Genomic DNA, 13,706 nt, shown 5'->3' on the forward strand with positions numbered 1-13,706 from the left:
CCTCAGCAGCAACATTCTTGTCTGTGTTGACTCTTTCTATGAAGTCAGTAGATAGACTGGGAAAGCATGGGAGATCATCAGGTTGCTGGAAAGGGGTGTGTGGCACTCCTGATATCTATGAAAAAGGACGCACGTCCAAGTCTTCAGAGTCCTTGTGCTTCCTGTCTTACTATATGGTTGTGAGACATGGACGCTATCCAGTGACCTGAGACGAAGACTGGACTCCTTCGAAACTGTGTGTCTTTGGAGAATCCTTGAGTACCTCTGGTTTGACTTTGTGTTGAATGAGTGGTTGATAGTGGAGCCCCGAATGAGGTACATTACCTGCATTGTGAGGGAGCATCAGCTATGGCACTATGGCCATGATTACCCAAGAGTGATCTGGCTCACAGGATCCTCATTGTTGAGGACCCGAGCGGCTACACCTATGTGACACTTGGCTGTGGCAGATAGATAGTCATTTCCGGAGGGTGGGAGTGGACTGTATGTCTGCCTTGGAGGTTACCAACCAGGATCCTGTTTCATTGTGTGGTGGGTGCGGCAACACGCAGTACCAGTGCATGCTCCCCATCCTGACCTGACCTGGAGCCTTGGGTATAAACAGTGCATACCCACAAAAATATTGCGTACACCCATTTCCTCACACTTTTGAGATATATAAAAAGTAAACTTGGCGTAAAGCTACACGCATTTTCACGGTAGCCCACTACCTTACGTACATATGTTTGTGCTCAGTTTTGCAAACTGGCAGTAACCAGCGTCAAAGCAGTGCTACTGTTTCAATGTCATCTACCTTTCTTTTTCAAATTCGCATCAATGATGTAGGATTTATCAAATACACCAAAATTAATTGCATATTGTTTACAAATTTAATTCTCTTGATTGTAATCATTCTGTAACAGTATAAAGGTGCATGGAAAAGCCAAACTATTTCAATTACCATAGCTGCTTTAGCATTGTTAGAAAACATCGCGAATGGAGGAATTAAAAGAGAGTGCGTATTTATAGATGATGACTAGCTTCTAAGTCGATTTCGATTGCCAAGAGCTATCCTCTTGGTGCTGTGTGCTGAACTGGCGCCGGCTTTACAAAAGCAGACTTTGTGGAATTGTGCTGTATCTGTTCCTTTGCAAGTTATGTCCACACCTTGGTTTATAGACAAAGAAGCTTATCAACATGAATTTGCCAACCGATTGGGTATTTCACAAACATCACCAAGTCGAGCCATGCCAGCTGTATAGGACAGTATTATTCGCTTGTCATCCAGATAGATAAGATTTCCTTACACTGTGGTTGAAGTGCGAAACATCAAAGCGCAATTCACAGCAATATCTGTTTTTCCAAATGTAATCGGAGTGGTCAGCTGCCTGCACATTGCTATTGCCATGCACTGGACAAGTTACATTAGCCAGGGATGAATCACGAAAAGAATTAGCTGGCATTACATCATATATAGCTGGAGAAACCTATAAAAACAGCAGCTCTGTACAGTCGCAGGTTCTTTTAAAGATAGCGAGACACCTCAAATCGGCATGTAAAGAGAAGGGAATTGATCTGTTATGTCGCTCGGCACCGAGCTACACTACACTATAAAGGCGCCTTCAGAGAATGAATTTGCTCATGTAAATAGAATGCATTTCCACTCTATTAATGTCCTGCTCTATAGTGCACAGAAAGTGTCGCATTGTGTAGGCATGTAGCATCCAGGCTTGCCTTACCTGAAGAGATGTGGTATGATAAACCTGACCCTGACCCACCAAATGATGAGCCAAATCAGACAGTGTTACAACTTTGTTTGAATGTAAATAGTAGAATGTAAAAAAAGGTAATCCGGTGCAGAATTTATTTTTTAACAAATTCATTTAAATTGTAGTCAATATTACATAGTACAGCCCTTATATTTCTTAATTTATTGGCTACATCTCTTACAGCATCCACTATCGTATTACATGACTGCAGAACAGCGTCTGTCAGAACACGGCCAGATGGTCACCAGGCAATTTCCGAGGCAGAGGTTGTAATGTGCAGCCAGCGTCTGAAAATGTACCGGGGACAGCAGCACCATCACCACATGGAGTCACATCATTGGCACGGGAGTCAGTGTTTGTAATATTGTCTGAAACAGAATAAACAGATGGTGGGCTGTGTCTCGCCTTGTCACCTCGACTTTGAAATCTGACCGCTTCTTTTTATTTCGGGAACTGTGCAATTTTCAAAACTTGAACTTTGAGTGTCTCTGCCACACTGTATTACTCCATAACTTCCTTTTCTTGCTTATACCACTGCTAAAGCCAACAAATAGCATATTTTTCCTTGGCTCCACTTTGCATTTGCTGAAATTCTTTTTTTCCAGGTGATTTTGCCATTGTCTTTTAACAAAACACCCGAATGGAAGGTGATATTTATATTGGTTTGCATATTAAAAAATGCTAAATTCTGGGAGGAGTTGGGGTGGGGCTGTAGGCATGTGTGTTAAACTTCACGTTCCTTGAGATTTAAACAGAGGAAATGCATGGAAGCGCACAGTTTTATGCATCTGATTTTTTTGTAGCACACTCATTTCTGTTTTTGTCCGTATGCCATGTTTAAGTGTGACTTCTACGCATGTCGTTATACATGAGGCCCCTGACCTTATGAAAACCCTGAAACAGATAGATAGATAGATAGATAGATAGATAGATAGATAGATAGATAGATAGATAGATAGATAGATAGATAGATACTTTGTTAAGCCGAAGGGGAAATTCACATAATCCAGCAACAGCATATTGATAAAAAACAAAAGTAGTAAAAAGTGTCCATAGGGCATCATATGCAAATTCAGACATCATTGCAAGTGTTTTTCAAAACCCATTGTAACTAAAGTAGCCATTTAATCCTTCATAATTTATCTGCAACCCACTAATCGCCAAGTGCTTCTTAAAAAGGCAACCTCTTGCACACAACCATGGTGACAGACACAAAATATATTAAATTCACATCATGACAGTTCTCTGAACATTTAAAAATACTAAAATGTACACTTGAGATAAATGCATGTGTAGGATTATATTTTATAGATAAGTTAATTTAAATAATTTGAATTGCTAATAATTACAGATTTTTAAGATAATATTTCTATATTCTTTAAATCTTTTGAAGAATCTCAGTTCTAAGGTTGTGTCTGTCTTTATTTTGACTATGTCATTTTCTGAATTTCTTTGATTTTCCTTGAAGAATGGTAGTTATGTATTGATTGTAGTGTCCAGGAAAAAGCTTCACTCCTGACAAGCCTGAAGTCACATGCAAATGATAAAATTACACATTTAAACACACAGTGGTTTCCTTTTCCTAGGCTGAGGGAAGCTACGCAGCCTCCCACCCATCCATCTGCTTATCTGTCCATGGAAATGGTGAAGGGCCCATCAGCAAAAAGTATGATGTTTTTCAAATATAAAGTCATGCTCAAACACTATATACAGCTGTACCTTTTTCTGACTATCATTAAACAAGCTACAAATAACTTTTGACATCTCTTGAATGTTTTGATACTAAGCAATGGGGCGGTGATTAGTGCTTCTGCCTTACAACCTTGCACATTCCTCCTGTGTATGCTTGGGGATTTTTAAATTTCCCTTTTTTTCCTCACACATCCTATAGAAGAGCATGTTACAATGTATGTGTGAATCTACTCTTCAAGGGACAGGCTCTGACTTTGTGTCTATAGCTGCCATGATAAGGCTACAGCCCCTACACCTTCAAGCTTGTTTGGTAATGGATATTAATATACAATCTTTTAAAAAGCACCATCTGCCAGCATGCTAGGTAATCCTAGATTGCTAGATTCTGCAATATTTCCTATATATATGTTTTTACAATAAATCATATAAAAAATACACCGCAATTACTAAAATGTAAATGAAAATTTGGTAAATGTAAAGTAAATGTCTTCTAATGTTTTAGCTTTCATATTCAATCAATGTAATTTTCAACTTCATAACAGAAAATAAGATAAAACAGTTCTGACAGATGGCAGATCAAACGGTACTATTTATTATTGTCAGTTGGATGTTTGCATGAGATTTGCCAACAGTGACTGTAAAAAATATCAAGTAAACACGCAATTATACAGAGTTAAAAATATTTAATAAGGAAAATAAGGGGATACTTGAAATGTGCAATCAGAAATAGGGTCCCACTCATTTAGTCCACAATATAATTAATCTTTTACTTATCTAAATGCAGTTGCTCTTTAAATCACATCTGTGTTACTTGAACCTTTTTATACTCCTTTTACTTACAGCTGCCACCTCTCCTGTTGCACTTGCCTGCGATGCAAATCGAGCAACATGGTTAATTATAGGAGAGAAGTTTGTTGCCCCATAAAACCAGTCATGAGGAAGGGCAAGGAAGGAATATGCCTTAGACGATTCCTTCAACACCTGGAGAGGAAAAAAAAAAAATCAGCAACCAACCCAGTCAAACAGAAATTATTTTATAATAATGGGAAACAACTGTGATTTTGTAATCTTACATGAAATACTGCATATTGGAAGGAGGATGGAATGTGAATGTCTCCCAAAGTCCAACAAACACGAATATATATAATGGGGAATAAATAATATTTACAATATGTGGTCTAACAAGAATGTAACAAGCTGTGTTATTATATAAAATACATTTTTAGGGGTGCTGTACAATTGCTGACCCTGCTCTCTGACCTCCAAAACTGTCATACAAAAAGACAATTTCTCCTTGGGTATTAATAAAATATATCAAATAAAAAATGGCTTTTTTCAGTGATTGCATATAATTTTTCAAAGACAGTTCTTACAAATGCGTTTAAACCCCTTATACATGTTCACATTTATTTGTGTCACCATAAGGAATTATAATGGATTTAGTTAGTGTTGTGTTGGTACAATTCTAGCAGCTTTGCACATGTCATTCTTAATTAATTCATTAATTACTCTTTATTGTTCCTTGTATGTCACATGGTAAAAAGCAAGTTTTATTAGGGAGTTAGAGCTTATCAGAAACCTCAAAGTAATAACAATGTGCCATATTATACCAATTACAGATGCAAAAAAAAACAAACAGAGTTCAAGGGTTGTTGGTGTACCAGGAAATTCCAGAGGGTAGCCATGACCCAATGCCCTGAACACTATGGCATCTTTTAAGGCAATGTACCTACCTGAACAAAAGGGGTTTGTTGGGTTAAAGTTGATTTCAAATTCATGTGATACTGGAACGTAGAAGAAATGCGAGTAGCATATGTCAGACAGTGGCAATTAAGCATTACACAACCATTCCCAAAACTGCTTGATCCAGTCTAACAAAAGCTGAGTTTAAGTCATCTTTCATTACAGTGTTGTACGAGTATATACAGTAGCAGGAGGCACTCTTTGCACCAATGGGTGCATGCTAGAAATAACTTGCACACTGCCCACATTTCCATACACAACACTAATTAACAGCTGCCAACCAATAATAATGAGTAATGAATTTGAAATGCAGCAGAAAAGCACAAGGACCCAGAAAAAAATCAAGTGGGCAGTAGGAAGCAGTGACCCAGAAAAAAAGTCAAACCCAAGCTCATGATTGTAGAAGAGGCAGCAATCACTAACTGCTGTTCCTTTATGCTGCCATAAATAAACATTTTGATTTTTTTAACATATAAAGTGAATTCTGAATTTGTTTTTTTTTTTCCTTTGTAAAAATGTGATTGCTCTAAACAGGTCAACCTCTTTTTTGAAGTCTTTAGTTTGCTTTACAATGCAGTTCAGTTACTGAATGAGTTAGCATTTGCATTAGGCACCTCTTAATTTGTTTCAAGCTAAATAAAGAATTGTTGTTCAGTCAGAAGCTAATCTTACTGTACCTGCTAGTATTTAATAATCCATCCATCCAGTTCTTAACCTGCCTTAAGCTGTTTAATCAAGTTCGTGGTTGTGGAAGTCAGAATGTAACCCTAGCAACATCAAGAACAACCCAGTTGACGGTAGGGCACACATTTTCTCACATGGCCCTTGCGATTGGGTTAATACTGAAAAATGTTAATTAGAACAAGATCTTGAGAGTTTGTTACTTTGATCAACATTTATTTAACCTTTCTCAAATAACAGATGAAGTTACAATTAAGGCAGACACCATGGCCAGAAGAGAATTATGTATCGTATTTATATTAATGAATTTACTTTTAAAATTATACAGTAGTGGTAGCTGTATATTAGATGTAGATGTATAAGAGCAAAAATACTGCTCATTATTGAACTGAAATACATGTACTCTACTAGCAAATATTTAGAATCTAAAATTCCATTTATATGAAAGCAGTACTTAGCTGGATACACTTAACTTGCATCTTCCTGTTATTAAACACAGTCTACCAGAAAAATAGAAAATTTGTGGTGAAGAAAGATGAAATTTGAACACTGGACCCAAAAAAGGCTGAGGCAATGACACTAACCTTTTATTTTCCTGTCAACTGCAATTCTGTTCACCTCCCCCATAATGTTTGCGTGGTAAAATGCACTTTCTGGATATTTTTCATGGATCAACGTACTATGCTGAGCTTCTTGTCCTGTTGTGTTACATGCTGTGCTAATGTTACAAGTAACTTTGTCCAGCTGAGATCATAATTACAGCCAAGTTTTACTTCAAATTATGGAAATATTCAGGTGTTTATGAATTTGTCTTTAGCAAAAACAGAATATACAGTAAACTGCCAGTACATGGATTACAAAATACAGCCTTAAAGGAGTATAGCCAAAAGTGTACTGATTGAACCCAACTGCAAATTGGGGGAGGTAAATGTATTGAATGTGACAGTTGTAATACCATACACTAAATGCCGAAGAAATACAAAAACATCTTAAGGACTGACAGGAGTTTCTGATAAAAGTTCCAAATGGAAGTAAACTTTGGCTAAGAAAAGAGATACAGTGTATAATAAATATGCTGTACTTCAACAAAAAATGTAGATGGCAAAGACGTCCAGTAGCAGGATGAAATATTCATAAAGAGCCATGCTGCCACACAAAGCTTTGCAGATTCCTCACATTCTGTACAGCAGAAGACGTAGGACAAGCAACAAGTCAATAAGGTTACACTTATGCTGAAGAACTAAAAACAAATTTCTACACTTATTTTATTAGAGCTTATCAGTTTTCTGAACCTTTATACTTACCTTTGCCTTACACATGCAGTGGTATGAAACGATCACTATGTGCAAATTAATTGGAAAGGTTGCATATTGTAATCTTTTTAGTTAGCCAAAAAAAGGTGTCATTTTGCTTGACTTTTCACTACATTCATAATGGCTAACATTGTACAATACCCTAGTACTGCAAATTAGCTTGAATCTAGACATGCATTATCATGCTTCCACCAATTGTTCACTGTAACAATCTGCATAAACAAATGGTATAATGTATAAACAAGGGTGTATTTTTTGTGTCCAATAATTGTTCATCCATAGTCATTAGGCACAGGTTTGTTATAGTAGTTGGCTGCGTCTCCAAGAGAATAGCTTAGAAAACAAATCTCAATTCCAAATCAGTTACTGGATTCTGTGTGGCATGTTCATTAGCACTGCTGCCTCACAGATTTAGATTCCCAGGGTCAAATCCTGTAACAGGCACTCTGCGTGGATTGCTGCTTCTCTACACTGTTTTTTCTTCAGGTATTCTGGTTTTCTACCTTCCTGTCCAAAAACATGGGGGTTTGATAAACTAGTGGCTCTGGATTGTGCTATGGTGTTCCTACATTTTCTTAGCCATGGACTGGCCTCCCATCCTGAGTTCATTCCAGCCGCCAAGAGTTATTCCTGTCCTAGCACCTTTGAAATGCACTAAGGGGATACAGTGATGGAGAGATGGACTGATTCATTCTCTATGTATTTTCGTGTTTGCATACAAAGGAATAATATGTAGCCCTACAGAACCAAGGCCTTTACATTAAATATGCTAACAAATATGAAGACTTTAAATCATACTTAAAATTCAAACCTTTTCCTTAAGTACAACAAGGAAGTTTGGAACATTAGTAAATGCAGCAGGACAAGGCAAACTGTAATTTTGCTGACATTTAATTTTAGTAATAGCTGTATCACTAAAACTCAACACAGATTAAGCTATATGTATATGCAAGTTATTGCAGCCACACAAAACATTCAACATACATTTGAGATGTTAACAAAAAGACCTGAAATTAGCTGCTTACTAGCATGGTCTCTGTGTTTAGACCAGGGATGGACAAGGTAAAGCCCGTGGCACTGATGTGAGTAGCCCCTGGGTTGCTAATAGAAATATCCTGTTATTTTGCGCCTCGTGAGGTGTTTTTAACAGGATGATGTTACAATTGTCAGGTGTAGAGTGGCATGTTAACATCTGGTTTCATCCTAAAAAAATAACCATTTTTAACCATTGAAATAGGGATAATCTGTAGCACTGACCCAAAAATATTTTGTCTATTTTTAAATCTTTGCCTTTGTCTTACAACCACATTTTAAAAGATGTGAGTTTGCTTATGGTGATTTTATCAGAGATGGATCTGGTTGGCAATGGCACCTTTGAAGGCAGAACTTCGGTGTGACTCCATGTCTGGGCGTGCAAAAATCGGTGTTAAAAGAGCCAGTTCTGAAAGAAGGAAGTCAGAAGTAGAGTTTTTATGGTAAGATTTTTTCTGAAATCAGAAAGAAATGGTTTTCTGGTAGCAGATCAACCAAATTATTCCAGTACTTCTACCCATGTGTTTTGTGAAGAAAGGAATAAAATGCACTTACTAGCAACAATATCGCAACCATGCCTTTGTGCAGTTTGTGTGCTTTTCAAATATTTCATTGCCAAGTCAGAATAAGAGGATAGTTATCACTTTGCAGGTGACCTAATTTCAGTTTTAGTATAGTGCTGTTAATTTGTCTTTTCAGCATTCTTCACCGTTTACAATAATTTACGTCACTTACAACAAGAAAATCTGTTATTTTGCCAACTTTAAAGTATAGTGTAGTAACTTTCCAGCAACACAATTTTCCCACTATTTTCAAATTGGACATTTTGTTAAAAGAAACTAGGGGGCTTCGCTCAACCAACACCCCCCCCCCTCACCCCTGCCTGCACTACGTGCCAGCAACTTCACGTCTCTGTCACTCGCATATGTGGATTTCACATTCCACCAAACAACAAAACTCTTTAATTCTTGCAGATAGGCCCCTTCATTGAGAAGAAACACTACTTTTCCCTGATGGCAACATGAATTAGACGACTTACAAGTCTCCGACTTCAAGTTTAAAGCCAAACAATATCTACAGTACATACTTCAGTCATATCACCTATGTCCATATATAAAATCTCTTTTCACTTTTACCTTTTCATCAATATCACATTGAATTTTGATTCTGTTTGGAAATACATCGTGAAAACGCAATGTATAACTGCTCGTGAGTGAATATCGTTTCTTTCTCTCTACAAGAAATGTGTCTGACAATAGCATTCACACAAATGAGAAATGATTGAACCGTGTGCGTGGTTATGTGGGCAGGACTTTTCCAAATCTCTTTGCATAAGCTCTTGTCTTGTGGGGCTTGAAATTTTCTCTTGTGTGATTTCACTTTCACCAAACAACAAATCTTTTAATTCTCATGGATACGCCTCTTCATTGGGAAGAAACACTACTTTTTTTTCCCTGATGGCAACACGAATTAGATGATCTACAAGTCTCTGACTTAAAGTTTAAATCCAAACAATATATTCGATCTCTTTTCGCTGTTCCATTATTTCACTGAGTAATAATTTCTGTTTGTTTGTGCTAATGCGATCTTTACTATCCTTTTTTGAGACTTTTGAATTTTCGTACTTCCATTAACCTCTAACCTGCTCTGCATGTGTACCGGGCCAACGTTTTTGAATTTTTTACGACATTCTACTTTGTCATCTACTCTTTGTCTTTTATTTCCAGCCCCGGGCGTGGTTAAATCTCTTGGCACAAAGACTCATCTTGCGGGATTTTCTCTCTGAGAAAATCAAGTCTCATCTCCTTCCAAGATTTTTTTTTATAATAGAGAGATTTACCACTTTTCCACACCTCACACCCATTGCTATTCCAGAGGCAATACTGCTCTGTCTTGAAGAATCAGACATAATATCAATAATTTATAAAACACCTCAAAGAATCTTCCTTTCAACAATCTTAGGGTATGGTGGAGAAAGGATCCTTCAATTAACATCTCAGAAAAGATGTGGGGTCAGCCATACATAACATATACTCTAGGTCTATATGTGCTAAGTTCTCAATAATTCAACTTAAAACATTTCCTCATCACACTTATCTCGTTTAAAATTGTCCAAAATCTATCCAGGGCGAGATGTATCTTGCAAGTATTGCCATCGAGCTCCAACGATCTCTAGGGCATATGTTTTAGAATGCACCAAATCAATACCATTTTGGATAAAAATCTTAAAATACATGTCAGACAGCCTTGGTGTCGCAATCACTTCTACCAAATTAACAGCTATATTTGGTGTACTCCTGGAATGGCTTGAAGAGGAAAGGGTCAAATTGATTGCAATAGCTTATACCACGCAATTAGCATGCAAACTTGTCTTGCTTAACTGGAAGAATCACAACCTAACTTTTATAAACCATTGGGTAACTAACATTCTATATTATTTGGATTTGGAAAAAAATCTTAATTGTCACTAAGAAGACCCAAAACTTTTTTATTTATTTATTTTTTTTCAATAATTTCATTGATTTTATTGAAATCACACAACATTCCAAGTTTGTTCCAAAACGTTTTTAAAATATGGCAAGACCTAATTAAAAAAAAACCAGGTTAAACGTTCATATAGAGGGATTTTTTTTTCTGCTTTTGGCTCTACTCTTTTTTTCTTTCTCTTTTGAGGGGTAGAATGCTGCCTTTCTTAACTTTTGTTTTTCTGTTTTCTCTTTTTAAATTCTCTGGTATTCTTTCTAGATTGACTTTCAAGTTATTGGTTCTATAAGTTCTGTAAATTTTATTTGTTTGATTGTATACTATGTTACTTTCTTGAAATAAAATAATCCAAAATATTAAAACAATGCAAACACTGAATAAAATGCTATACTAATTTGAAATGAAATATAATTAGTTTCAGGCCTGTAGATTTTCACTGTCCAAACTTTTATATGAACTTATTATACTATGAGGAGGTTAATGCTACAAAAATGCTTAATTTACAGTAATAAATACTGTAAAACAAGCCAAAGAATCTGTACAGAGCCCAGAATAAATTCTGTGAAAATGTGAATAGCACATATCTGTCACTTGCATAGGAAATGCTACCCCAAAATAGCAAGAGAGATCACAGATACATATTTATGTCTGTACTGCTCTGCACTTTGTATAGTTTCAGCCATTCAGCATAAAGCCCTTAGCTGGAAAGTGTGTGATCCTTGCTACTCAGGGTAGATGAAAGGTATTTTCAATTAATATATATTTGAATATTATATATTCACAACACCTAAAGATGTCAAAAATGAAGTTGATGCAAAAATCATGGATTTAGTTATCTCATGAATCCTTTTATTTCGGCCTCTTTTCTCACAAGCCATAGAGATAAAATTCACATTCCTGGCAGACAACTTATGCTATATCTAAACTATAAGAAAACACAGCCATGGAATCTTCTCCACTCGAAGAATGGTTGATTTCAAATTGTTTGGAGATCTTTGTAAATTCCTTCCCTGACTTACCATCTATAACCTCCATCCATCCATTTTCCAACCCGCTGAATCCGAACACAGGGTCGCGGGGGTCTGCTGGAGCCAATCCCAGCCAACACAGGGCACAAGGCAGGAACCAATCCCGGGCAGGGTGCCAACCCACCGCAGGACACACACAAACACACCCACACACCAAGCACACACTAGGGGCAATTTAGAATTGCCAATCCACCTAACCTGCATGTCTTTGGACTGTGGGAGGAAACCCACGCAGACACGGGGAGAACATGCAAACTCCACGCAGGGAGGACCCGGGAAGCGAACCCAGGTCCCCAGGTCTCCCAACTGCGAGGCAGCAGTGCTACCCACTGCGCCACCATGCCGCCCTCCATCTATAACCTTCTTTCTGAAAACATCTGAGAGCTCTTTTAATCTAGGGCTGATCACTGGGCAACAAATTTTATGGAAAATTTTATTTCCTCTACAATTTTTGGTGAAACCAATAGATTTTTACACACTAAACTCAAATATATATTTGTAATTTTGTTATCACGTAGGGTTTTTAAGAAAACTGCAATTATGCATTTGACATTGCAACATCTTGAGCGGCATAGACTTACGCTAAGATATTGCAATGTAAACAGTACAAGAAAAAACTAAAAATGTTTTGCCATTTGTAGTCACTGTCCGACGCATGGTATATCAATGTCCAACAATCGTCTCCCAGCATAGACGGTAGCATTTCTCCATGTTGGCAATGTCTTGGTGAAAGCTTTGAGCATGTTCGTCTCTGAGGGCGTTGAGGCTGGCTGGGAAGATAAGTTTAATTGGGATAAATAAAATGCATCTTCAGTGACATGTTACAGTTCATCAACTTGTATACCTGGAGCAGACTTTCAACCTGTTCAACATAGTTTGATGCCTTGTAGTTAGTTGCCCAGAAAGTTAGAAATGACAATCTTGAAGGTGGTCAATGTGACATGTTCGGTACTCTTCAAAAGGCCATCAAAGTTACTATATTTCATCCATCCATCCATCCATCCATTGTCTCCCGCTTATCCGAGGTCGGGTCGCGGGGGCAGCAGCTTGAGCAGAGATGCCCAGACTTCCCTCTCCCCGGCCACTTCTTCTAGCTCTTCCGGGAGAATCCCAAGGCGTTCCCAGGCCAGTCGAGAGACATAGTCCCTCCAGCGTGTCCTGGGTCTTCCCCGGGGCCTCCTCCCGGTTGGACGTGCCCGGAACACCTCACCAGGGAGGCGTCCAGGAGGCATCCTGATCAGATGCCCGAGCCACCTCATCTGACTCCCTGTGCGTCGAGGTGAGTCCAACTATATCTAGCCGGATCTGTGGGCCAACGAAAACACCTTCTTTTATATTGGCATCACTGATACGTGGGAACATCTATTGCAAGTATGCAAAGGCTTCACTTTGATTGTTCATTGCCTAAACAAAGTTTTTCATTAACCCAAGTTTGACGTGCAGAGGTGGAAGAAATATGTTCTTTGGATCAACCAGTGGGTTATATGTAACATTTTTCTGCCCTGGAACCAATTTCCTGTAAGCTTGGCAGTCCATTATAACATAATGTGAAACTCTTGCTTGGCTGTCCCACTCGCAAAGAAAACAACAGTACTTGGTGTATCCAAGCTGCAGATTGAGGAAAACTGCAACCACCTTCAGATCACCACAAATATTCCAGTTGTACCTCAAGTACTGAATGTGTTTCAGCAGCAGTGGCATGTTCTCATACGTTTCCTTCATATAAACAGCATGACCGACAGATATGGAAGGGTAGATATTCCTATTGTGCAGCAAAACAGGCTTCAAACTTAACAATGATGAGTCAATAAATAGTCACCATTCTGTTGGATCATGTTCACATCCGAGAGCAGAAAGCAATCCATCAGTGTCATTGCCAAAGGTCAACTTGTCTGAAGAATTTTGTCAAATCTTCATGGCGGCAGCAAAATAATGAAATTTTTGTACTTGGTGACAACAGGTTCCATCCTTGATCTAAGCAGTTC

The 13,706-nt window shown here is 37.9% G+C and overlaps 1 protein-coding gene across 1 annotated transcript in view; it reads right to left on the bottom strand.

Moving 5' to 3' along the window:
• Positions 1-13,706, bottom strand: part of cpne2 (copine II) — a 165,787-nt gene that overhangs the window by 31,616 nt on the left and 120,465 nt on the right. Inside the window, 3 exon segments of the mRNA XM_051931693.1 lie at positions 4,281-4,403; positions 4,405-4,421; positions 5,174-5,224. Of these exon segments, the coding sequence (XP_051787653.1) occupies positions 4,281-4,403; positions 4,405-4,421; positions 5,174-5,224 (191 nt within the window).

The sequence above is a fragment of the Erpetoichthys calabaricus genome, chromosome 9 (assembly GCF_900747795.2).
Source record: "Erpetoichthys calabaricus chromosome 9, fErpCal1.3, whole genome shotgun sequence".
NCBI lineage: Eukaryota > Metazoa > Chordata > Cladistia > Polypteriformes > Polypteridae > Erpetoichthys > Erpetoichthys calabaricus.